Source organism: Neocloeon triangulifer, unplaced genomic scaffold, assembly GCF_031216515.1.
Source record: "Neocloeon triangulifer isolate White Clay Creek 2 clone unplaced genomic scaffold, ASM3121651v1 ptg000012l, whole genome shotgun sequence".
NCBI lineage: Eukaryota > Metazoa > Arthropoda > Insecta > Ephemeroptera > Baetidae > Neocloeon > Neocloeon triangulifer.
Genome location: NW_026775554.1, coordinates 11,196,838 through 11,223,262, shown reverse-complemented (window position 1 = coordinate 11,223,262; position 26,425 = coordinate 11,196,838). Strand labels below are relative to the sequence as shown.

Here is a 26,425-nt window from a genome sequence, read left to right as displayed (position 1 = left end):
GGGATTGGAATGAAAACAAAGACACGCCCCCTTTGTTGGAGAAACGAGAGAAACGTCAGGACGTTTTGCTCAAGGCAAATTTGAGAAAAAGTGGACGATAGGAACAGATTTTTGGAGTTTGTTACAGAGTTTGCTTCGAAATGGATTGAAGATTTTGAAAATTAAGGATAATTGGCAAGTATGTGTATTTTAATGTTTTATGCATTTAAAAAAAAATATATATATATATTGAAATCAAGACTAGGTTGATTTGCATTTTAAATTTTTGCACCAGAAATTTAGCAAAAATAACTTCCCGATGTCATCAAGGCATATTTATTGCTTAGGATATTCTGTTTATGAATAATCATGACACGTGAAACATAGAATTTGCGCACCAAAATTTGCACATTTCTTCCGAGTTGCAAAATCTGCGTTTTGCAAATCCAGCATATTTTACGCAGCGTAAATATAATTTAAAATGATACCTTTTTATCACATTATTTATTACATTTTTCCCTGTTTTATGCTCCAATTATCTTGAATTTGGCAACTTCTCTTGTAGCATTTGGACTGGAGTTGCTTCTCAAAAAGTAGTCAAGGTCGCGTGAGAATCGTCAGCAGTTTAAGTTCCAAGGAAAGGCCACTAGTCCAGATGAGTCCAGATCTCAGTAAAAATAATAGACAATTCTTAGACCTTGAGTGCAAATGGGCTGTTTATTTCCTCAACCGCTAGGTTTTAACGTTGTAATGAAAGAAGTGAAAAAGTTACATAAGGATGATTTTTTTTAAATTAAAACATTCATTATTTCCATTTCAAATTCATAAAAAATTCAAAGCTGCTTTACAGTGCGTTTAATTTAATTTTATCATATTATTTTGACGTATACGTGCCACATACATGCCACATTCTCTGGTCTCCTGTTACTATTATTATTTTTTTCTAAATTTTATATAAAATAGGGCAGCAGTTGCCTTTGTGATAGATCAATGAACACAATTCGCAACTAAAATTAGATTGATTTGCTTATTCGTTGGATAAAAAAAACACGCAAACTTCTGCTTGTAAACTTATTCTTAAAAAATATATAAAAATATAAATAACTTATTCTTTAAATTAAATTAAATATTAATTTATTGCTAACCATAACTTTTTTTTAAATAAAAGGCTCTTTAAAATGTCAATTTTTTATATAAAAAAATCCAGAACATTTTTCTGACGAAAAAAGCTCTGAATTATGAGGTATGCGCGAGTATTTGTTGCGATTAGTCATGCGATGAGATTGCAGATCTGGAGATTGGTCTCCGCTTTTATAGGCTGGAGGGGCCCGAGTGCGCCGAGTTGGCTGTGAGCCATTTGCTGCGTGTCCGCGTCTCTCCCCATCCGCGAGACTTGCTGTCCGGCGGCATAATATCCGTCTCTCACTCGCGCTGATCGTGTGCAATTGTCCACTCGCCGGCAGACCGTTTACTTATAAAAAGCAGGCTCTGCTGTGGGAGAAAGCGATTTGATTGTCTTTGGGGCCCCAGACCTGCCTCAAGCGCTGAAAAGTGCCACCGTGAGAATTGCAAGTATTTTATTATCAAAGGTCAACTCAATGGTCTCAATGTAATTTTGATAGAATTATTTTTGTTTTCATTGATCTTTTCAAGGAAATTGAAAATTTGTTGTTCGGTTGTTACGTCACCTCAATTTTTTTAAGTTATTGTTCTAATAATTAATTTGTTTCAGTTTTTTGCTCTTTTAAATTATTTATTACAGTTTTAGGTTAGGCTAAAATTGTAAGCTTTTTGTTACAGTTAAAAATAATAATAATTTGCTGCTATTTAATTTTACCAAAAATTAGCTTTGTCATGCTGATAAATCATATTTCTTAAAATACAAAATAAGATGATAAAAATTAAAAACGGGAAATTGCAATAAGTTATTTTCCTAATTGCTGAACTCGTTTGAAATTTGCAAATGCTCAATTAGTTCGCACACCTCTATTTGGCAGCTGTTTCAGTCTAGGGGCGGAAAAGCCTTGGACGCTTTTTGGCTGTCCTAGAAACACAGAAAGGCAGTAATTTGCAACTTTGACGTCTCAAATTGAGCCGACACAAGTTGTTTTTACGCATCTGGCTTCTAACAAATCTTTTTCGAGAGTTTAACTTGGAGGCTTTTGTATTTAAAAGTCTAAGAGAGAGATAGAGCAAATAAAAAAAAGTTATCATCGAGTCTGTCTGATTCATTTAATGGCCCCAACTCACGAATTGTGTCTCGCACTTGAGTAATAGAATCAATACTAGCCGACCGAGGTATAATTTGGTTTTGAATAGGGCGTACTAGGCGCAGCCTCCGAAGCTGTGCGATATTTGAATATATCCACGAACATTCCAAGTTGCGAGTGTGTCAAGCATTTGTATTTATTGCTAGTGTTAGTGGCAGTCCAGCAGAGCGAGAGGGAGCAGTGCCCCGGCAGCGCAGTATTATTTTTAATTTAGTTTTCATGTCCGCATTTAGCAGCCCAAGATCGACTGCCACTTGTCTGCAGCACGGCCAAAGTCGCTTCTCATTATTTATACACTCGTAATTAGCAGGCTTTGGTGGAATGTTACGGCTTTCAATTTACTCACTTCTATATAGTTCACTTCCTCTCACTCAAGTACAAACAAACCACTGCGAACTCCTTACTTTACTGAACTATTGATTTAAAGATATTTAAATAAACATTCGAGCTATATGCACTTAAATGTTAAGTTACAAAATTAGAAACAAGTTGTTGATAATTTTACTGGCTGGAATTTCAAACATTTCATCAGAAAAAAAACAAATCATTGAAAATCTAAAGAAAAAATAATAAAAAATTATTTTGAAATATTTTATGATAAATCTAATTGACTGAAGTATCAAGTTCATAATAATGAGATTTTGTAACTATTTATAATCCCTCTCAGGTTATATTAAATTTTAACTAAACTTTATATAATAAATTAATATACTTTATTATTGTTTCAGGAGAAAAGAGACTTTAAAGACTTGCAAATCCCAGCCGTAATAAGCAGAGATGGCCGATATGGACAGTATTGGAGTCATCGTCGAATTGCACGTCTATGATTTGACAAAGGGTCTTGCCGCCTCCCTATCCCAAATGCTTTTGGGTAAGTTATGGAAGAATTTTTGGAAATTTTTATTTCCTTCATATTTTAAACAGGGAAGCACTTGGAGGGTGTTTGGCACACTGCAGTCGTTGCCTATGGCCGAGAATACTTTTTCGGCGCTGGAGGAATCCAGAGCGTCCGACCTGTAAGTAATTCTTCAATCGATTTTATAATTTGTTTCTTAAGATCATTTTTGCGTCGTATTATTTTCCATATTCTTTTGTTGCTTAAATCATCCTTGGTTTGTAATTGTGGGAAAATATTGCAATGGACAAGGTAAGGTATTTACAGCAGAATTTGAATAAAATCGCACTCGGTGCAGGAACTAGGCTACCTGCATGACTCGCACGTCATGCCGTTTGCATAAGTCAGTTTCAACGGGCTCCATTTGCATTTCACGGATTTGACCTTTAATGCAGAGCTTTACTTTGATATGCGCTTATTCAAATGAGACTATCAAAGGAATGAAGTCCATTATTCATTTTTATTTCAAGAGGATATCAAAGCTCCGTAATTTAATCCATTATTTGAAATATTAATTTTCTTATATTATACTCATTGCTCACCTTGCTCTAAACCATACTGGATAAAAAGTATGACAAATATTTGAAGCAGAGAGTGCATTTAGATTGTTATGTTATCTAATAAGTTACGTTCATCACTAAAAAAGGAATTAAAATAACAATTTTTCTTTATTTAGTTACTAATTATATTTTTTATTTTATTGAATTATTTTGGGCCACAAGATCACAAATTATGTTTTAACAAATATCCTTTTCGTGTTTTTTTTTAAACATACCGCAAACCAATTAAAACTTCTCCTTAATTTTGTCAAGCCTACACTTTCCAAATTGGCTGTCTTCGTTCTCTAAACGAAAAGGTTTTACTGTCACTCAACCTTCGCAATGTTTATTTTTTGGGGCGGATGTAATGAAGAGGTGCTGAAAGGCAGGTCCCATATGGGAATTTTGATGTCCATTTTGACGTCAATTTCACAATTTGGTAGAACTTTTAATTCAAAATTTTTATTGAAAGCAAAAAAAGTCATTCAGCAAGATGCTTTTTTTGCATGGTTGTGTTTCAGTTTTATGCCGCATTCAAAGTGAAAAATTAAAGGTTTAATTGACTGGCAACAGAGAGCTCTGAAATCTTCTTGGTGGCGGGCGTGCCGTTTTTCGTTCAACGTTGGTCCAGAAATACACTTCTTGTAAAGAACGGCACACTTGAGAGTCAGCCGTAAAAAGACGAGCAATCCAAACCGAAAAATTCAAAGCTTGAAAGCACGCTTGCTCATTGACTCGCAGAACCTGCAGTTGTCATATTTATTATTAGAAAAATTTATTTTCATTTTTCAAGAAGGAGCAAATCTATAAGGGGAATATGCAGCTGAAGAAAGCGACTTTTAATTGCATTGTTGCAATTAATTAATTAGTGAGGTGATAGGCCAGAGCATGCGGCGATAGAAAGAAGAAAGTCGGAGAGTGATAGAATAAAGGCGTGGGGTGTGTGATGTTTCGGGGGGTCGGTCTCCTCTCGTAGGTCTAAATTTGACCGGCGTCTAAGTTTAGCTTGGCGAGAACAAGGCACGGGTCTCTCGCCGGCTCGTCGTCGCTCACTCTCCGCTGCGTCCAGCGATCCTAGGTAAAATCACTTTTGCCGGTTGGTCGACCCTGATAACCCTTTGGAGCGTCGCCGACTTGTGTTTTTGCATCTTGAAAGGAGAGATTGAATGTAACTTGCAAACTCTTCTTTGCCCGTCTTTTAAAAAGCGCAGCTCTTGGGTCATGTGCACCGTGTTTTCTGCATTTCCGTGAAACGAGTGAAATGATGCAGCGTTTTCGAGGGCGGTAACCGACGGCTGCATTCGTTCCTTTTGCACAAGGCGCGCCGAGTTTAGTTCATCTTTCACTGTGAATGGTGGTCTAACGAGAAACGACGATTTGCTTGGTTTTTCAGTGCAGCACGGTGCTTGGCGAGCCCGATAGGGTAGTCAACCTAGGGGACACGTTCATCCCGTACCAAGTGTTTCTGGACTACGTGCTCGGCTTGGGCGAAAGCACCTTCAGGTAAAATCAACCTTTTGAGGCTATCAAAAATCCAGTAAAACTTCTAAATTGATTAGTATAACTAGTGACTGAATTTTAGTTTGGGCATATTTTTGAATTTAAATTACTAACCTATTGAATTTTGAAAACTTTATATTGTTAGTTAACTAATTTATTTTCCTTTTCAAAGCTTGATGATTATACTAAAATAATAATAACTGATTGTAAGAATCAGGTGAATGTTTTAATACAGCATTTATTTGCTTTATTGGCGTGCTATTATGATTTCTTTTACCAGTAGTTCCAAAGTTTTGACTCAACTGTCTCTTTGGAGGCGGTATTAATGCGCTGGAATTAATGAGCTTGGCACTTAGCCAAGATAGCAGCCTTTTAAATACTTTACGCAGTAAAATATTCTAAATATTCATCTAGACGTTTCAGTTAGGTCCATTGAGTATTGAAAATTTTTAATTTATAAATAGAGATCTCCCACTATTTTTTTACATCATTTTTGCTAAACATTTCAAAGAGGATTTAACAATTGTTTTCTTAATTTTTAAATTTAGGGCGGACAATTACGACTTGTTCCGGCACAACTGCAATACATTCTCGAACGAGGTGAGCCAGTTTCTCTGTGGAGCCGACATACCCAAGTATATCATCGACCTACCCCAAGAAATTCTGAGCACGTGAGTACTCGGCATAATTATTTAATCATAATTTGTTCAATTTGACTTGAACTTCATCAATGTTAACCTAAAGTGATGGTTTATCTCATAAAAGTGTTGCTCATGATTTACCTTGGTTAGTTCTAATTGATCAAAAGACCTCAGTCAGCCGCGCCGGCCAAGTATTTTTGGATCAAATTGTAAGCCGTTGTTATAAAAGTATGCAACCGCCAATACAGACGCGGCAAGCAGGCTGCCTATTTTCACAAGATGCAGGCGCGCGCTGTGCAGTTTTGCCGATTGGTGTAGTGATGCAGAATAAAAACAGTGCCAAGAATTTCTAAAGCATAAAGATGTGAAAAATGGAAACTATTGCATTTAACTAAAAACCAACACTTGAGTACCTTTTTTTTAGTACGACGTAGAAATTTTATAATTATTAACTAATATTGTAACATTTAAATCTGCAAACTTTACCTGTGATGATAAAAAAAAATATACTAAAATATTGATAGAAAAAAACTTATTTTTAATTAACAGACCGATTGGAGCTGCGATCCAGCCACTTCTTGACAGTTTAGGCGGCGTCTCTCGTTCAAGAGGAAGCGTTGTACCAACATCAGATTTGGGCATTCTCAGCTTCTTAACACCCCCGGCACTGCAGGCATTGTCCAGGGAACAAATCCCGGAGTCTTCACAAGAAATCCATCTCAACACTGAGCAGCTCTGGTAAATATTTTTTAAACTATCTGAATCCAATTAAATTTGGCTTTTTGTTAGTCGAACCAGTCGGGTGTCATTCATTGAACCCAATAACGAGGAGCAGAGCCACCAGAAGGAAAAGAAGAAGAAGCGCACAAAGAACAAAAGGAAATCGTCACGCAGCAGCATGGCAGACAGTGAAACGACCTCTCAAAATGGCTCGGACGAAGTGATCGCCCCTGTCGTCTCCGAGAAACCAGGCAGAAACGCAGAAAAATCTGTGGCCGAGTTTGAAGAACAAGAGAGGCAGGAGGCTGAGGAGAAAAAGAAGCAACGAGAACCACCAATCATCTATAAAGACTTGGTTGATGTGCGTCACAAACTCAATTTTATTAGCAAGTTTAAGTGAACCATAAAATATATTTTACAGTTGCAATCTGAATTTGATGGCCTGGTTGATTTGATCGCTGGAATTCTCACTCCGGAGGAACAGCAGTCCATGGAGGAGCTCCACCAATACATGCTCGAGGACGAAGGCTCCTGGGCTTTGGGAGACAGTTTCTTGAGCTTCGTTGGTAAAAATATTTTATTTGATACAAAGATCAATAATTAATTATTTCATACGTACATTTACAGGTCGAATTCTTCACGACAAGTCTCAGAAATCAGAGGCCAGAGTAAAACTGCTCAATGTCTTGGCTGTGGCCGCGCTCAAAGATGACGTCATTCTGATGCTCCACCAAGACAGGCGAGAACACATCTTGATGAATTTTGCTCAGGACATCGACAGGATTCCCCTAGAAGAGCAACTTGCTCTTACACTTTTCGTAAATAATTTTCTTATCTTAATTAATTTAAAATACAAATACAAATATTTATTTTTAGTTTGCAAATTTGTTTGAGAATTTGAGCAGCTCCGAGTGGCTCCTGTACATATCTGAGTGGCAATACTGCAACAACACTTTGAGCAACATCAGGGTCACCACCAAGGTGGCGGTCAACTCGCTCCTCTCGGACAACACCACCCTTCAGGACAGGGGCTCCGCCATCCTCCACAACCTGGCCTGCAAGGAGGTAAAATCAGTGGTCGGTATTCCTGCAGCCCACCCATCTCTCTCTTTTTCGTGAACCCTTTTTGCTGGCTAATAGACACAAATTTTTTTGGCTGCTTGTCCTAATATGTCCTCGGTCACTCGTCACTCATCGGGCAGTGGTGTTCTTTGTTTGCAGAAAATGACCAAAGGGCAAAACCTGCGCAAGATTCTGCCTCCAGGCAGCGTATCAAAGGTAGCAGGCAGGCATTTTAAGTGTTGTTGGACGTACACATTTCACGTTTCAACTTACTTTAATAAAACTCCTTGGCTGCCTGTTACTTTTTAAAGTCGTTAACACAAGAAATTTTTAATATAAATTAATATTATACAGCCAGATTTGTCTAAATGTGTTGTATTTTGTGATGCGCTTACCTCTTGTATTTCCTCACAAAAACTAAAATGCATAAAACTCAAAATTATTGAAAAATTGCTGATTTTTCAGCTCATTCTGAATTTGAGTTTTTTGCAAACTGCCTAAATAATCCTTTCCGCCTCTCAATACAAAAATAATATCATAATCTTCACAAGACTTTATTATATTTGGAAATAATCAACCAATTAATGAAATTTACACATTACTTTATATCTGTAAGGCCATATGTATATCAAAATATTCTCAACAGGTGTTTGATGATGTGGCTGTGGAGCTGACAATGGCGGTTCTGCAGTACTTCAACAGCAAACCTCCCGAGGAAAACCTGTACAGGTGCATGAAGGCTCTGCATCGCTTCTGTCTGATCTCTGCTCAAGATGTGCCCCAGTTGGTGCAGATGATTGGACCCGAGCCGAACACATTCAAGGGCACCTCTGAACGTGTCGACAATCTGATTAGCGAGATTAACAAGAAGCTGCGCTGAGAGGGCACTTAACCCCATATTGATGTGTATGAATGTAAGAAGCACTTGAAACTACTGCTAGCATAGCTTTTATTTTATAACCTGCCAAGGGATTAACAATTTTTTGTATATTAAACGGGAGTGGTTTTCTTAATTTATTTCGTACTTCATCGCAACAATCTGGGAGTCGTTGTTTTGTTATGCAATTTTTCAAAAATCTATTATTTGTTAATCTGGTGGAAAATTTGGGACAAAAATCTGAGAGTGGAAATAACAAAGATTCTTTTTGTATATGATTATATCCAAATAAAAGCACTTTCTGTTCATTTTTCAATATTTTTCTATTTATTTGCATTTCATTTAATAATAGCAGCTACAAGGAAGACTGATAACTAAAATTATCAGATCAGATAATTTAATTTTCCGCATCTGCATTGATAAATAATCTCTGTCTCTAGAGCAGACTAGAGGAAGATTTAGTAGCTAGCAGTGTTAGTTTGGAAAATTGCAGCAGGTGCCTGCTCTACTCTATCATGTTGTTAAAAGATAATATACTCGTTCAAAATTTTTTCAAAATGATTTCAGACAATTTAAAAAATTTGATCTTGTTATCTTATTCTAACTGAGTTTCAAGTTTTTGGTTCAACAATTAGAAAAAATGTATTAAAATAAATAATCAAATTTTCATCATATTACATTATTTAGATTAATCATTGATTCAGGTGTGTAGATGTGAATAAAACAAACTTTTTAAAACAGAAATTTTATCCGATTTTTACAGCACATTATAGTAATTTTTATTCTTTAAAATACATGGCTATGACTACAAGGAAGGGCGCGTAAAAAATTAATGCTAAACTGTTGGATCTTGGAAAAGTTGATGGGAAAAGCAGAAAAATGTGTTTGGCGTTAGATAACAATTTTATTAAAATGAGTGCGATTTAAGGTTTTTTGTTATAGTAAAATATTTTACTTCGACTCTGACATTTGCACTTAAATTGTATCTCCATTCTCCGCCTCGATAGTTATTTAAATTCTAAATTTTTATTAAAACAATTCAAAGAGGCTTATTCGATGAGAACACTGCATTATAACCGTGCAAATCGCCTCGGTGACGTGCTTAAAAAATAAAAACGCTATCGAATCATTTATTCATCATGTGATTCACTCAAAAAAATGGAATAGCATTGGATTCAGAGAGATATGATAATCTTTATTTAAATTGTTTTGTCCTCGCGGTGTTTTGGTCCATTCAGTAAGCACATTGAAGCCCATTGGCTAGATGCTGTAATTTATAATAATTCATGTGCTCTCATTTTTTCCTTTCAAGAAGGTAATAAATATGGGGGATTTGATCATGACAAAGATTTGACAGGCTAGAGCCAACAATATATGCAAAAATTAATATAAATAAAAAACTTGGGCTCAAAGTTTTCAAATTATCCTCCGATAATTTAGATTAAATAAATATCTTTTTGAGATAATGCAGAGTAAGTAAAAATTAAAAATATGATGAGATATATATCTATTACCCTCAAATTTGCATAGCTTCTTATTTGATTGTTAACCTCAAAATTTTGATTGAAAATTGGTATAAGATCTTTTGATATTTTTGTAGGTTATAAAAATTTCTGGGGAATTTTTAAATGCAAAATCTTTACATTTCATGGTAAAACTTTTCAAATCTTAAATTCAAAGAAATAAATTAATCGCTTTAAATGTTTTATCCTTCCTGCAGACGACTGGCTATTTTACAGATCATTATTTAAGGCGCAAAAGCATGTCTGCCGAATTATGCTGTTTTGTATGGCTATTTATGCAATTAAAAAAATTCGGAAATTTCTACTTGAACACTACAGAGATAGTTAAAGAAAATTAAGTCCGAAGATTTTAATTATTCAAATATTATTGAGGAGAAAAAAGAATAGAAGCAGCTGCGGATGCCGTCGCAAAGTTATCAGGTCAAGGTTATGCCCAAACTCAAATTGCGGTACGATGCGCTCATTTCGTGTTTAAATTCCAAGAGAATTGATTTGGTCCCAACTTATTGATTTAAGCTCAATTATAGGAGAGTTGCGTTCAAGGGTAGGCGTCGTGCTTGTTGTTCTGGGCACTCCGTCAATGAAATTTTGAATTATTCTGATTTTTTATTAGTTTTTAGTATTAGCATATTTATTAAATAAAATTTTTTAATGCAGATTTAAATTTACCGCGTATTATATGAGTTTTTTTTAGAAGTGCATAGAAAGAGTATTTTGGAATTTGTCAGTGCCAAGCAATATTGTTTTTTATTTGTGATTATTCGCAATGCTATTGAAGTTACAGATTTAATTTTTAATAAAATTTCTTTAAAGTAAAAATGGGAAACAAAAAATTTTAAGTTGATTCTGCTTTGATCAAATTGAGGCTAATTTTGTAAAGATATTTTCTGTACTCTGGGATTGTCACGGGAACTTTTGATTAGGACAGGTGATAAGATTTTCTGGCATTAAGAAGCTACAGCAAGTTTCATACTCATTTTTGAACACTATATCTTGACTTAATCTAAATTTATAATTCCTTAAGCAACTCCATTCCTCAGTGCAATAACAAATTTTAATGTTTAGAATCAAAAATATGCATCCAAAATTTCTTAGGAGTAAATAAATGCAAATAATTCAGTCATGCAATTAACTCTCTGATGTGGTGAAAATTAAAAAATTCCGGCATGAATTTCACCTAGTAGAGAGAAAATAGATATTGGTTTTGCTCAACTCCTCAGAGAAAAAAATCGATTGGCTTCAGTATTTCGGGTCCAACAAAATGATTATAACTAGACGCCTTTGACTCTCTGTATATGTACGCTTATAAACATTGATATTGGTTATAGCCAGTATTGACAATAGATTCATATTTAGTCTGCGCCTACACGGCCCTGTTAAATATATCTTAGATACGTATAAAATATAAAAGGAAAAACTTCAACTCTTTAGTTCCTTTTAAACTCTGAAAGAGCACTCCGGGCGCTGCTTAATTAAACTCTCTTCTTTAAATCTAAATGGAATTCAACCTAAATAATTATCCCAACACTTTCCGAGACACTACACCAGCATGGAGGCGTTCAACACCAGCTCTTGCCTCTTGTTGGGGCTCGAGGGCCCCGGCACAGGTTCACTACTGTCACTTATATAGTTGGGCAAAGACGCACTTGTGTTTATCGTGGGCACCATCAGATGCGTCTGGAGCTCCTGGGGATCGCCTGGAGGCGGCGACGGGGTCGGGGACAGTCTGGTGATGGGAATGGCCACGTGTTTGTTGTTGCCGTTGACCTTGGATAGGGGGTGCTTTCGCATGACGATCGTCGAAACGGTTTTTTCGTCGTCCGACGATAGCACCGCCTCGCCTTGCTGTTTCCGGCGCAGTGATTTTAATTTCCGGCGGCGATGCCTTTCCTCCGGACACAGGCAGCAACACGCCGCTGGACATGTGCAGAAGAAAACCCTGGAAGTTAAAAAAAAATTAGTAATCAGATTGACTTGAGTGAAAATCAAACTACGATTTTAATTTGAAATATTATATTGTTTTAATCTGATCAAAATAATTTTATAATAATAAGAGCAAGTTTTAACTTTTTTCTGTTTTTTAGAAATGTAGCTAAGAAATTTTTTAGCTGTTTTTATGCTTCTAAAAGTTAATTGGAAAAAAAAATAATTTACCTGAGCAGACAAAAGAAAGCGCCTGCGGTGAGCAGGCTGGGTCCTATCAACCGCAGCTCCGCAGTTTTGAAGCCCTTTTCACCAAGCCCTACAAATGAGATGACCATGCCAATGCACACGAGCCCCAGGCCGATGTAGAGAACCACATTGGCCGCCGAACTTTCAACCCCGAGGTAGTCATCGTCATCGCCACAAGATGCGTCCCGTATCTTAAAAAAATGTGTTTAATTAGTTCACAACAATGAGGTAAACGAGCGCCTGGCAAGAGAAAAATGCAACCCGCTCGTCATGCGAAATGTGCAAGTTGCATAACTTTTATAAACGGATATATTTTAACGTTCGGAAAAATCCAATAATTATATTTTTAGTGGAAAATTCGAGAAGAGTGGTACCCTTGCAAAATATATACTAGGTGAAATTTTCCTATCTTTAAACGATGCTAATTGAGGTCAGTTTGACAGTTGCGACTTTTGATTACCTGCGTGTTACAACAACCGTCGTTAAGAAGGGGAGAATGTTTTTACTAGTCTATTGTCTGAATCTGAACGAGACATCTAAATCCTCATGATTATCATGAATGACAAGCAAAATATTGATTTTTTTCAATTTACAGGAATAAAAAAATATTAGAATTGATGTTTTACTTCTCATATATATTCTCAAAGGCGTCACGTGCAGCCCTTCTCAAAAATGACAATTTAAATTGATAAATTAACGATTTTCTGTGGTGGCAAAAGTATTTCTGAAGGTTTTGAGATTGATAGCTCACCCTGTTCTTCTTGACCCATCTTCGGTGAGCTTTGGTAGCTTTGTCCCTGTGCTGGACAGCTGCTGCGTCGCTCAGAGAGAATCTTCTCTCTGTTGTGAGACTCGCAGACTTTCCCTAAAATTGAATCATGGGAAATTTAATATCACGAAATTAATATTTTATAACAAAATATATTATACGTAGATTTTGAAGAGACTTTGCTTACTTAGTATTTCATTTCAGTGAATTCGAAACAAACCTTTTTGAGTCCTTAAAGGACTTTTAAAAGAAAAACTAAAACATGAAAAATTCATAAGAGGCTACTTGAGGCAGACTTGTGTGAATTATGATAGGGAGAAGTGTATAAAAGGTGTTTAATGATGTAATACAACTTTTTTAGGGTTCCGACATAAAATTAATGGCATGGAGGAATAAGGGAATGGTTTTCCATTTTTCTTCTCACAATTGAAATTTAAATAGGTGAATGACATTGAGAGAAAGAGCGGTGAAATCTGTAACATATCACGCCATAATGCCATAAAGTAGTGTATAGTAACAACAATCGATCTCCTGCACGCTCAAAAACGTCGGCCTTGCCCAAACCGTATAAGCCAGTGGATCGCTTTATTTATCTCTAGTTTCCATACCGACGCCGACGGGTGTCCCTCTGAACGTTTTAGAGCGAGGTGCCCCAAAAAAAACCTAATAATGAGCCGAAATGAAATTCGGTCATCACATTGACAGCATCACGTGATACCAAAATCAAACAATATCAAAAGTTTCAATAATTATTTGTATAGAATTTTAATTAATAAATTCGCATTCAGGAAATGAAATAAAATTCTGAATTGTATTATACAAAATATTATGTAACTAAAATAAATGTCATCATATCCATTTAGAGTTCAGAAAGGTGGAATATTTACAATTCTCATGGAAAAAAAATCATTAATAAGAAAGTAAAAAATAAAATGGTATAGAAATAATTAATTTAAAAATAAAATAATTGTTAAACTCTACTTTCAGCCTTTTATAGAATTTCTAAAATTGAATTAATAAAAGATTTCACTTGGCACAAAAAAAAATATCAAAGAAAATAGCCGATAAATACGGATAAATAAAAAGAGGTAGTAACACCCTGTTAATTTCAAAAATTGGATTGAAACAATCGTTTCATTCCTTTCCGCTTTTTAAACTTTTTTAAACAAAAGTACCTTCGGATTGAATGGTTGGAGTGGTCTTTTAGGGTCAACCAAATCGAAAATACTCTGGGCATTGCCATTTGGCGTTCGAGAATTGATGGTGCTTCTTCCCGAAGTCGGTGTCAGAGCCGGAGTGCTGACGTTGGAGTTTCTGCTCTTGTGCGACTTGACCCTGAGCTCGGTGGTCTGCAGATCGAGCGTTTGGTTGCCATGGCTTCTCGTGAACTTGTGGTAGACGATCTTCTTGCGTCCGGTGAGGATTTGCACATTGTCCTGGAGCTTGTTGTTGAATCCCGCCTTGTCGATGCGCAGCACCTGGATCGCTGGCCCGATGATGCGCTTGAACCAAGAAGGCATCGAGCACGCATCGTCCAATCACAGAACCACATCAAGTCGGCGCCCATCACATATTACCCCGAATGGTGAAAAAATCCACTCCCAATTGACGGACGTGGAAAAATCACCTAAAGCGAAGTGACGCACTAACGAGGCAAAAAAAGTAACAAAAACGAGCAGCGATAATCCTTGTGCTGTCTAGCGCTGCGCAGACACACAACTGGCTTTGATTTATTTTGACAAAGCTGAAATCCCATTGCATGGATTATGTGTCACACCCACGGAGACTAAAAACCGGATAATTAGGTCAGAGAAAAAACTCTAAATTTTAATAAAAATTCATCCATGAGAGAGATATAATTAATTTTTTTCATATAATTTGACTGACGCACAGTTTTGGTGTCAAAGTTGTTTTGGCAAAACATGACAATTTTTCGATGAATGAACAGGGATGCCTTGGTGTTTTATTATTGCGTGGTCTGGTCGAGCACCGCTTTAATTGCTGGCGGGGGAGAAAAAAGAGTGACAATACACGAGAGCGCCGCGCATGTAGGCATATACAAAAAAAGTGATGTCGCTTCGTTGGAATACAGCGCCAGCGTGTTTCACGTTAAAGTACAGAGAGAGTGGCCTAAATTTACGGCCGTGTGTGAATGAAAGTACAGGCAGGGCTATAATGAAAGGGTTCTGTATACATCATGTGGTACCAAAATAGCCAAAATGACAAGGACCGCCGCATGTGTTTGTGCTTCGACATTTTATCGCCTTTGCAAATAAAATTTCGGCATCTTCCATTTATTACACAGAGATATGATTTTTGGTGTTTTTGTAATTAATATTTTTGTTTTGAGAATAGTGAAACATTATTGGAAAGAAAAGTATGTTCATGTAAGAAAATGCAAGGGTAGTTTCATTAGAATCCATTTTTCAATCAAATTTAAAAAAAATAGCATAAAGCAACTTTTCCGGAGGAATAATTGTGATTGTCAGAAATGTAGTCCTAATATTATGGAATTGCAACGGTGCTTGAAAATTCAATTTCATAATATGAAGCACCCTTGGACGAGTTGAAATTGAAAACTTTAAATTTTATTTTCAAACTATTTTTGGTTCAAACATGGGGAAAAGATTTTAATATTTTTATAATAACTTAATGATTAGAATAGAATAATATAATTAAATAAATATAATCTTAAGAAGTTTGTCTTTCCATTTATTCAAATACAGATTAATGAGCAACTTTCGGGGAAAAAATATAAATTTGAGAAAAATGTTCAAAATTTAAAAATTGTTTTTTACTTTAAAAAAAATAAAGATAAACTGTAACGAGAATGTCAGGGAAGTGTTTCCTTCTTGGATTAAAATTAATAACATTCCCATTTAGTTCTGTTTTCAATGTGAAACTGATCAGGTGTATTTTGCTTTTTTTGTTCATCGAGACATACCCAAGCTCGCGGAGGAAATCGAGGGAAAGGTGCGATGTCCTTTGTGGCAACATTACTCGGAAGATCGGTGTAGCGTCCTTTTCCCTTGTTTGTCTTCTTATGGCGGATGAGAAGTGCAGCTTGCATGCCAGCCACTGCCGCATTCACTTGTTGCCCACTTTAGCACCCAGAGCCTTCGGGCCACTGGGCGCGCGCGAGAAATGCTGAGCCTGAGACGGAGGTAGGCTCTGCAAAACCTCGCGAGGGGGCTCAGCTGAAATTGCACACAAATTCTCGTTTTACAGGGAGCAGCAGGCGTGCGTGCTCTCTCTAAAATCTGGAAAACTACTGTGATTTCTGGTCAAACTGGTGCAGATTTCACTCGCTCTCATTCATTTACCCACTAAAATTCACATGTTAAATTATTTTGGGGTATTCAGGATGTCGCAAAAATACTATGCACTATAAAGAAAGTATTAATATTTTCATTAAAAATCAAATTCGGATAAAACTAAATTTCTATTTCGCCACCTAACAGAAGTGTCTTGAAGTGTCGATTTGATGCCCCTATTCTGCATTAAATATGTATGGTCTCCAATATTTTATATTTTCAATTTTATCCCAGAAACTAAAAAAAAAATTGCATAGCCTCTTTCGGCCAAATAAAATATTGCGAAATAAATTCCTTAAAGGTTTGTTGATGAATTTTATGGCTATTGGACGTTATACGTTTTTCACTTAAGTTAGCAAAGCCTTTTCATTGAAGTGAAAAAAAAATAAAAAAAAAAAATAATTATGTACCGCAGCCGCAGCTGCAGCCGCAGAGGCAGCTCGTAAGTTTCTTAGGCTGACTGAGTCGCCTTTACTAGGGTGCACGCCTAGAAGGGCAGGGTTGATCGGCGCCCTGGAAGATGCTGTGGAGCCCGACTTTTTGCCCTTCCGGGCTTGTCGGATGGCCTGGCCGGCGGCCGCGTACATTTTTCACTGAAAAAAGATCAAATCGGCATCTTCAGTTATTTTATTCGGGTCAAAAGTTTACACCAAACACCAAATTAGGAATAATTGTGTCTGCAGCTTATTCAATCAGGCGCCTGAAAGGTATTTTTTTTGCTTTAATTAACGCGAAAATGGTTTTGTAGATAGACTTGTAATTTAAGTTAAGGGTTTTCAGTAAAAATGCTTTTTTTCTTCAATTATGCTCTAACCAATTTGAAGAAATTTAGTTTCAAATTACTTTTGTAAGTGTACCACGAAGCAATCTCCACCCACTTTGAGATACAATAATTAAATAATCATCAAATTTAAACACAAAACTGTTACCTCATTCCTCATCAATTAACTTTTGTTTAAACAAAGTTTTCACTTTTATAACGGTACTTAAAAAAAATTAAAAGCATGTTCTTAAAAAGCCTCAACAAACTAGGATATACTAAATTCTATAATTTTTAATTGTTTATATTTTAATTTTCCTATCCGTACGTTGAGGGACGACAATAAATTTTATAGCGATTTTCTAGCCCTACGAATTTTACGCAAAAGAAAAAGGAAACGAGGCTCACACTCAACGTCAGTACATCAAATGTCCAGCAGCGGCCTATTGAGAGACTATAATTGTGGTTCTCCAAAAGACAATGGGGAGCCGCAGGCCGTTCAACCCCACCTGTAGCCGAGATGAGAAGGGCACTTAAACGATGCATGGGCGCTGAATGAAGTTGGTTCGTTTTTATTGAGGTTGGCGCCGCACACATCTGTGGCTTTTGTCAGATATGGAGAGATGATGTTGGACCCATTGTGAGGCGCTAAAGGGGTTGTTTGAGCTGTAGGGTTGAATGACGCCCTGCTCTGAAGATGCTTTTATCCCGCAGAGTAAACATGCGAAAAATGTCAAATGAAAGATTTTGTTACAATTTTAACAAAAGGGTTATGTTAAAATTTATGAAAAAAAAAAAATTTAAAATTTTTTTTTGGCACTAATGGATTCAAAGAAAGTCTAATTCAATTTTTCCAAATATTTCCTTTCCGCAAATAAAGCAAAAAAATAAGCTGATGGCGATTCTGTATTCATTTTTGCAAAGAAAAAATGGGCAGAACAATCAATCTATTGAAAGCCATTATTAAATTTGCTATGAGTGATTTTATACGATTAGCTTTCAAGGAACAATAAAAAATAAACATTGATTTTACAATTGAGTGAAAAAGTGTAACGACAGGAAAGGACGCTCTGAAGGTAAAATTTCACGTGAGCCGCGTTCGCCTGCCTGATTCACGTGCGGAACAATATCGGAACAAATTGAGCAAATTCACGGGATTGCAATATGCGAAGCACGAAAATAGCGCACCTCATTTGCATGAAAACCACGAGGCGGGCGCCACTTGGTCCGCGGCCTCCAAGTCGTGGTGGTCACGAACACAATCAGGGACGCATCAGCCGACACGAAAGTGTGTAGTTGGCGAAAAATAAACTAATAAACTCTCCCTCCGTGGGTCGGCGCCGATCACAAAAATTTCTAAACAGAACAACAAGAGAAAAGTCGCCAGAAAACAAATCCACGGCTGCAACAAGTGACACCTGGCACCCCCAGTATAGTACTTTGTACTGTACTGAAGAAAACGACAACATCATAATATACAAAGTAACACCAGCCAAAGGACCCTGATTTTATTTTTAGATCAATAGTATTTTCTGTTAAAAAAAAAATAGTAATTGAGTTGTTAAATTTAGAAGTATCACGTTTAGTAAAAATATGGTTTTAAAATTCAATGCGTTTGAAGAGTTTTATTATTATTTTTATTTCTTAACTGCCAATTATTTTTATTGCTGAAAAATGTTCTTGTCAAAACTGTACACTTTCAAAACTTGCCCAAATTCACATTGTTAAGTTTTGCTGTTAAAATATACTCTATTGACTTTCAATTCCAATGGAGGAGGATTAAATCTACACAAGGGAAGGGACTATTTCGTTCAGTGGGGGCCCATACGAAATTTATTTTTCATTGTCATTAGCCAATCAGAGGTACCATTTCTGATTGGCCCTCAAACAATGAAAACTGGATTCCGTTGTTGCATGAGCCCCCATTACTTTGGTTGAATGCATTTACATGTGATTAAATAGAAACAATGAATTTCAATATACATTTATCATCCCCTGTGAATTGCGATAAAAATTGTCATTGCAGGGAAGTGGAAGTTGCATAACAACGATCGAGGGTGTCAAATTCACACATTTTTGGCATATTATTATAATGGTGATATGAATTTAATTATTATTTTAAGTTCATTTTTAAATAGATTTAAGATTTAATAAATCTTAGAAAACTTCCATTTTAATAAAGATGTAGTATAAATAAATGTACTAAACGGACCAAATTTTAACTTTAATTTGTAAACTGGTTTCAGATGGTGAACTCAGTAAGTGAGCCACCGTAAAAAAGGAACATCTCTCTATTTCAACTCGAAGCTTCTCTGTTTCTTTATCTTTCTAGTTCAAATACAAAATAATTAAAAAATGTAGCGCGCGCGGCTCTAAGTGTGCGATGCTCGTCGCGAAGCCTCACTCTCGTCAGGTACACCGACCTTCTCGAAAAGAGCGCCCGCGGCCGAACCCAGACTTTTCAACTTTTCAACTGGCGAGAGAGGCGACGACAGGCAGCACCCCCGCCCGCTGCCTCCAGCCGCCCAAGCAGCGAGCGTTGCCATGTTTCCACCAAAGCCGATCAAAGCCTCACCGCGCGCCGTACTTGGGTGTAATGCATAATATGGCTCCACCGCCGTTGCCTACCCGCGTCAGAAAAGCGGCGGCGGTTCCGCGGATTGATTTATGTTAAAAATTTCGAGAGAGACGAGCCTTGACGAGCCGCTGACGTTCTTTGACTAACTTTTCCAATGCTGAATTTTTTTAAATGCAAGACTGAGTACGTCGTATATATTTATTATTTGTTAAAATAGGCCGCTCTAAGGGTGGGTGTTTGCAGACGATTTTATGGTGCCCTTTTCTATTTCCTCTCTCTCCGTTAATGGTCTTCCAAAAAAACTTTTATTTTCGTGGGCGCAGCGCATACCTGAGCGAGCGAGTCCCTTCAAAGTCTGGGAAAGGTAGCATAATATAAAATCCAGGTACGGAGCGAGAATTTTTTGTCTTAAACCTGCACGGGAGGGCAATAAAATTGTAAAAATTTGAAGTAAAAATCATCCCCTATTACTGGCTTTCATTCATTTTTTCTGTTTATCGGGATCAAAATTGTTCTCATTCAGACATTTCTCCATTCAGACAGTTTTGTGCTCGTGATCCTACAGAGGAGTGAATGGGATGCACTTAAATCCTACCTTTCGGTGTCATCCTTCACTCCCTGACCATGGTAGGCGAAGCACCTTGACTGCAATTTTCGCGTGTCAGAGAACCCGCGAGCCCATTTGTCAGCGCCCAATTTTCGCGTCCCCAGAGATCCACCGGCCGAGCAGAGAGTCAACTGAATTAGGGTCGCAGTAGGTCAAAGCGCGCTTGAAAACTGACACGGTGTGTATTAGAATTGACCCGCCCCGGTGACCTTATGCAATAAAATTGGAACAGCGCGAGAGCGGCGCACACGCGCACAGGAGCGTCTCTCTCTGCTGCTTTCAGCGTTCGCCACCCACCTCGGCCAGCAGCCACCTCCGGCACCTTTTTATTCCCATGCCCACATTGCCAAATTATCGCACGGACTCACTCGCGGCGGGCAGATAGGGATCGAACCGAACAGTAGCCATCCTCCTGTGTTAATTCTGACACGCGGCACACGCACTCCTCCCTTCACACGTTGCGCGCCCGCCGGGGCCAAAAAGCCGCAACACGACATGCATATAATTATTAAATTATGGCGCTTTTCAAATAACACGAAGCGTTTTCGGTAATTTGCTAATATCTCTCCTCAAGAGGGCGGATAGCAGGGTGGATAAACACAAAGTATACTATGATTATTTAAAATAAAAAATATGTAATTATTCAAATATTTAGCAACAATTAAAACACAAGCAAGTATAAATTGTAATCAAAGATTTAAAAAATTGTTATCACTAATACCAATTTGAGTGAAGGAGTGAAAATAAAATTATAGATAAATATAATGTTATTTTACAGAAATAAATCAATTAATTTATTTCAAAAAATTTAAATATATTGAAGGAACTTATCTATATTAAAATTTATACTAAACATTTTAAATTATCAAAATGCAATATTAATAATTTTAATATAATTTATAACCTTATTCTATTATATATTATGACTGTATAATATAAAAAAAAATCTAATGAATTTTGCATGCTTTTAAAAGAATTAAGGATTTTTTTACAGTGTTGGAAGTCAAATGAATACATTTTTGTGAAATTGAACATCTTCCAAGAAATAACATAAGGTTTAAGGTTTCAAGCAAAATATTCAATCAACGGAGATAAGTGATATTTTGTTTAATTTAACCATTTAAATAATTTTAATAATTTATTTGAGCATTAATTTATTTTTAATGATTAAATACACTTAAAAAGCTTTTAAAAGTTTGCAAGTGTACTTGAAGGCTCAAGATCAACTTAAGTGTGCATGCGACCTTCGACATTGATTCCCTTTGATTGATATACATTTTGTTTGTTGACTTCTGACAGGGAACATTACTACATCGCACACGCACGCACATATAAACACGCACGCAACGAAATCTCATAAAAGCAGAGAGTGAATGAAAATATTTACTCGTCTTACAATCACAAGCTAAATATACAAAGCCGAAGCAATACATTAACATTCTGCACATTAAAAAGTAAATGTCATCTGTTAAACAAAATTAAAGACTGGCTTTTGCTGATAACACCGCAAAAATGAGGATATTTTCTGTCCTCATTTCTGATGATTATTAAAAATTACTGAAAATAAATATTATCATAAATCATTCGATTAATTTACTGCAAAAAATGAAAGAAATTGTTGGAAACTCGGAAGAGAAAAATAGGTTACAAAAAGCGATCCTACCCCTGCTGGGCTATTAGTGTAAAATAATAATGCACTTGTTTTTGTTTTCTGCCTAGAGCTCTGAAAATAAATAGGACCTACAGGTGTAGTGAACAGCCCGTGGCACTTAAATAATGCAGCATTCTGTGCTTAGGCGGTTTTGTTAATTAAGCGGATTAGCGTAATTTCCATTGCAAACTTTGATACTTATTAGAATCCGCAGGGAGCCGATTATATCTCTCTCTCGTCGCAAGAAGGCCGAGAGCGAGCAGAAGCTTCTAGGCCACGTCAATACCCAGCAAGTACACGCACCGAGCGCTTCTGCGCTACGGACGCTGCATGTTCGCAGCTATGGCACTATACTTTTCAGAGTAAACCTAAAAAGCTTCATTTGTCAAGCAAATTCAAATAGAGCCAAGCCGAAAAAAATCAGTTTCAAAACAAGAGTTTGCGAAGTTGGGCAAATCAACAGTTGTCTTTTATAAACACGTAAAGAATTATAGCTTAAAAAGCAAACTGCGAAAATATTGTTTAAAATGTATACAGAAGCTCTTGGGACATTTTCTGACTCATAAAAATGCTTGTCAAGAAGCTTTGTCGTTTGCAAGCACGCAATCGACTTTCAGCAAAATGTTTTTTACTGCGACCTTTTTACATAAAATTGTACAATTTTCTCTTGCATGGAAGGCTTAATTCATTTTCATGATTCTTTTGAAATATTCGAAGTACTCAACGTCATGATAATTTAAAATAAATTGTTTTCCTTAGGTATGTAGTTTCTCTTGACAGACTGTAATATTCAATCAGTCTTTCCTAATTCCAAATTTCAAAATTTTGATTCAGTAAATTAGCATCGATTAAAACATTTGCAAAAGCAACTGTGCAATTACTAACTTGATCCACAGGTTAGGTTTGAATTGCACAAGGTGGACACAAGTAAATATTTTAAAATACTAAAATAATTTATCAGAAGACTGTTGTGGAAGTTTAACTTTATCTCTGAATATTAAACAAAAATTACTTCTATTTAAAATTTGAAAAATATATAATTTAGCACTGTGTTTTAATATTGTTTACTACATGAAATTTGAATTTTTATTTCAGTGTGGCACTGGAAAGTGAATAATTAAGATAACTATTATAAATTTGCAAGTTGAACTGTCACGAATGACTGCCAATAAAAACTTATAAATATTAAAATAATGCGTCGCATAGTTAAGTAGAGAAGAGGGGGATAAAATTGAATTCAATATCGCTAAAACTTAAATCTTTTTTTAAATTTCAATTAACAAGAAAAGATAATGATTGAATTATTTGAAGTATGAAAATTGAAAGTAAATCCATCTTTAGCTTTAACTAGATTCGTATACAGAGATTATTTTTATGCTTGGCACGAGCCACGCGCTCGTTTTTATTTTCTTCTTTTTTTTTTGTCGGAAAGACACAACGAAGCTCTCTTGTAAAATGTGACACATATAATGACGTGTCAATTAGAAAGCGCGAAACAGTACGCGAGTTAACAAAAACTTCACGACTCCTTCAATTTTACTTCTGATTTTTTCTCGTGCTAACTGCTGAGCACCAAGACGAAAATTGTAGTGCAAATCAACAAGCCTTTCACAGAGCTAGAGAGCATACAAGTATAAAAATAAATCGAAAAACCGCCAAACAGTTTGCCTGCGCAACAGCCTCTAAACCACCGACAAACCAGCTAACAAATTAAAACACCAACTAGGGCAAAACTTATTGCGGGGAGTAGAAAACAATAATAATCAGCGCTGACTGACACCTCTGCCTGTTGAGGTAAAATTAATGGAAGTTTCAAAAAGTTTCCCATCAAGTGAGCGGAGTAGCGATGAAATTGCTTGTGGAAAAAGCAACTGCTGAGAGCAATTTATCAAAATTATATAGACACACACTATTGCCAAAATTGATGTTCAGAAATTCATATACAATTTAAAGGAGTTTTTTATAATAACAGATTAATATGAAGTAAAGAAATAAATTATTTTGTATATTAATATTTTTTATGGTTTTCTTCAATAAGAAAATGATAAGCTGGTTCGGTTTAAGTTTATCTCCTCTTTATCAATTAACCCAAAACATTCAATCACCCTCTTGCTCTTTTTTGCCTTGACTTGAATGCGGAACATATTGAGCAATAAAATAAAAAGTAGGTGACTTTTCCTCCGCGTGGTATACCTACAGATTATATTAAAGTGAATAGAATAAAATAGAATGTGGGAAAATTCGATGCACGCCATGGCTATTTGGAATCGTATCAATTTCCCTATGGTGGAAATTTGATAAGGTGTCAAAAGAGCCGATTTAACCCCGGCTCTAAAAGAGCCAATTAATTTTTATGTCATTTTTTTTCAATGGATGAGTGACTTCATTATAGTGACGCAGTATTGAGTTCTACTAATTAATTTTCTTTTGGAATTCATGGAACGATGTTTATAATTTTATCTCCAGATCTGAACAATTTAGTTGAAGTAATGGAAAATCGAGTGATGGTGGTGGTCACGATCTGTGTTTTTGCTAATGAATATGGGTGGAAATTGTTTGTTGACCGTACGCAAGACTGCGGTGGAAATTATTTCCAGCTGAAACGTTAGGGCGGCGCCTGATTGAAACCATCTGCATTCGCGTGTCATATACGTGTGGGTTATCGTGAAAGTAGTAATTTGAATATATGAGAAAGGTGATTGGAAAAGAGGGGCAGACTCACCAATAGATGCACTCAAGGTGCTCGCGTCCGCGCCGCCACCATATGTACTTAATATCGATCCGACGCATTCTTCATGCTAACTACTTAGTCACTCGCAGACCGCGCGTGCAAACACCTCTGATGCAACACATTCGCGCTCGCGAATCGCACGCACCCCTGGCACGGTGCACTGCTGCACCCCCGCAACACACTTGCACGCCGCCCATATGACTGCCAAGGTCAGCTCTCACGCACTTTTCCCGATTCGCAACACGCTCATCGTTTGCAGCCGAGCAGTGAGGCTGCGAGGGCGGAACATCATCACCCAGAGCGGTCCCGCTCTCCGAATGTGTTTGGCTCGCCCCCGTTTCCAGGCAACCGGTGCACCAGCAGCCTCCCCTCTGACCCCTTAACCTCCCAGACATCAGCACCAAGTCGCTATACCTCCATCTCAAGTGCCCACATATATAAGAATTTCCTCCAAACACACTCTCACTTAAACCGGACCTTAATTGAAAACCCAAACTTCGAACGCACCCTCGTCGGCGGCTGAGTTTTGAATAAAAATGTCGAGTTTTGAATTTTTTAAGTGCCTTCTCGTTGTGGTGGTGAATCGTTTTGAAAGGCATTTTGCAAATTGAAATTTTAAAAATTCATTTTATTTGCTGCACGCAAAAGGTCTATAGCGAGAAAAGGAGCGGTGGAGAGACGGCGCAGTCCATTTTCACCCAAGCACGCTCTGGCCGTCACATTGCCCAGAAATTTATCACCTAGAAAGAATGTAAAAAAAACTTTTTACTCTTAACAGTATTAAACGTCTGAATTTTTACTAAACTATGTAGATTTTTTTTTAACAAAATTACTTCCTTTACAAAATATTTTAGAATAATTATGATTAAAATTTTAAATTCTTGGTATTTTGGCAGCTGGGTTTTTACTTTAAATTTAGAAGTGTTTCAACTTCTTTCGGAACTTATTTTCTAGTTACTTCTGATACACACTGATAGCACGTGTTTTACTTTCTCAGCCAGCACAAATATAATATTACATTATGTATCTTTCCATTATGGAAGCTTCTTAGGTACTGATCTTAGGTAAACAAATTCATGTATATTATGTACAAGCTGACTGTGCAGCCCTTCGTGACCTTCAAGCTTAACCTGACGAAGTAGAAGAGTAACTGTGTGGTTGTTTATTCAGGGCATAATGAGTAAACTGAGCTGAGCTCATCGAGGCTAGCGACGAGCAAGCGGAGCGAGCAAACGCGCTTGAGGAAAGGGAGCAGGGCGGTAAAGAGCACACACGCCGCGACGCGACGGTTTTTCCAAAGACAAAATATTCCTCGCTTTCAAGACGTACTACAAATGCAACTCAAAATTCCCAAGAGGATATAAAACGAAAATGTGAAAATTTGATTAAAAAAATAATTATTTGAATGTCTTACTACAAAGTTTTTTTAAATACAAAAATTTGCAAATATCACACGTTTTCATATATTCTTAAAAAGCTTCAGAATATTATATAAACCCAAATTGAATTAGTAATTATCTCTTAAATATTATTTTGGAATTTGTATATAATATTTATATTTTTTTTAACACCAATTAATTTTCAAAATAAATAAATGTGCCAGAGAGGATTTTTTTTAATTAAGTTAAATTTTAACTCAAAATTGCAGGTGTAATTTTAGCATATATGGAAAAATTATTTATCTTTTAAGCGACCGCCGAGAGCCATTTGTATTTTACAAAACACGGTCCGCGCGCTCACCGTTAAACTCGTGGCGTCATGGGACTTGTTGGAGCACCGCGCGCGTTCCTCGACGTTTCAATTTGAACAAAAAAGACACACGTGTTTCAAGGCCAAA

General features: G+C 36.6%; 2 protein-coding genes across 9 annotated transcripts; one reads left to right on the top strand and one right to left on the bottom strand.

Annotated features, from left to right (window-relative positions):
• The first annotated feature begins 22 nt into the window (after positions 1 to 22).
• On the top strand, positions 23 to 8,799 carry LOC132196525 (uncharacterized). 4 transcript variants are annotated; one of them, XM_059619246.1, is made up of 11 exons: positions 23 to 178; positions 2,978 to 3,120; positions 3,174 to 3,265; positions 5,077 to 5,186; positions 5,732 to 5,854; positions 6,374 to 6,562; positions 6,614 to 6,905; positions 6,966 to 7,110; positions 7,172 to 7,362; positions 7,421 to 7,621; positions 8,253 to 8,799. In XM_059619246.1, the coding sequence occupies exons 2-11, from the start codon at positions 3,027 to 3,029 to the stop codon at positions 8,484 to 8,486; spliced, it is 1,671 nt and encodes a 556-aa protein (XP_059475229.1). In that variant the 5' UTR covers positions 23 to 178; positions 2,978 to 3,026; the 3' UTR covers positions 8,487 to 8,799. The 4 variants fall into 4 exon arrangements, with proteins under 4 accessions (XP_059475229.1, XP_059475231.1, XP_059475230.1 ...); XM_059619248.1 differs by lacking the exons at positions 23 to 178; positions 8,253 to 8,799 and adding exons at positions 1,318 to 1,547; positions 7,766 to 7,934 and having other exon boundaries at positions 7,421 to 7,609; XM_059619247.1 differs by lacking the exon at positions 23 to 178 and adding an exon at positions 1,320 to 1,547 and having other exon boundaries at positions 7,421 to 7,609.
• On the bottom strand, positions 8,450 to 24,923 carry LOC132196528 (uncharacterized). Of its 5 annotated transcripts, none has more exons than XM_059619254.1 (5): positions 24,580 to 24,923; positions 16,672 to 16,854; positions 12,930 to 13,043; positions 12,161 to 12,369; positions 8,454 to 11,945 (listed from the first exon to the last, which is right to left on the bottom strand). In XM_059619254.1, the coding sequence occupies exons 2-5, from the start codon at positions 16,846 to 16,848 to the stop codon at positions 11,546 to 11,548; spliced, it is 900 nt and encodes a 299-aa protein (XP_059475237.1). In that variant the 5' UTR covers positions 16,849 to 16,854; positions 24,580 to 24,923; the 3' UTR covers positions 8,454 to 11,545. The 5 variants fall into 5 exon arrangements, with proteins under 5 accessions (XP_059475236.1, XP_059475237.1, XP_059475240.1 ...); XM_059619257.1 differs by lacking the exon at positions 24,580 to 24,923 and adding an exon at positions 22,056 to 22,203; XM_059619256.1 differs by lacking the exon at positions 24,580 to 24,923 and adding an exon at positions 17,430 to 20,979.
• Positions 24,924 to 26,425: the final 1,502 nt, after the last annotated feature.

Coding starts and splice junctions, on each gene's coding strand:
- LOC132196525 (XM_059619246.1), top strand. CDS start 3,027: ATGGCCGATATGGACAGTATTGGAGTCATCGTCGAATTGCACGTCTAT. Junction 7,111..7,171: donor CAGTTTCTTGAGCTTCGTTG/GTAAAAATATTT, acceptor GTACATTTACAG/GTCGAATTCTTCACGACAAG. Junction 7,622..8,252: donor GCAAGGAGGTAAAATCAGTG/GTCGGTATTCCT, acceptor TATTCTCAACAG/GTGTTTGATGATGTGGCTGT.
- LOC132196528 (XM_059619253.1), bottom strand. CDS start 14,467: ATGCCTTCTTGGTTCAAGCGCATCATCGGGCCAGCGATCCAGGTGCTG. Junction 12,370..12,929: donor GATGGGTCAAGAAGAACAGG/GTGAGCTATCAA, acceptor CATTTTTTTAAG/ATACGGGACGCATCTTGTGG. Junction 11,946..12,160: donor GCTTTCTTTTGTCTGCTCAG/GTAAATTATTTT, acceptor TTTAACTTCCAG/GGTTTTCTTCTGCACATGTC.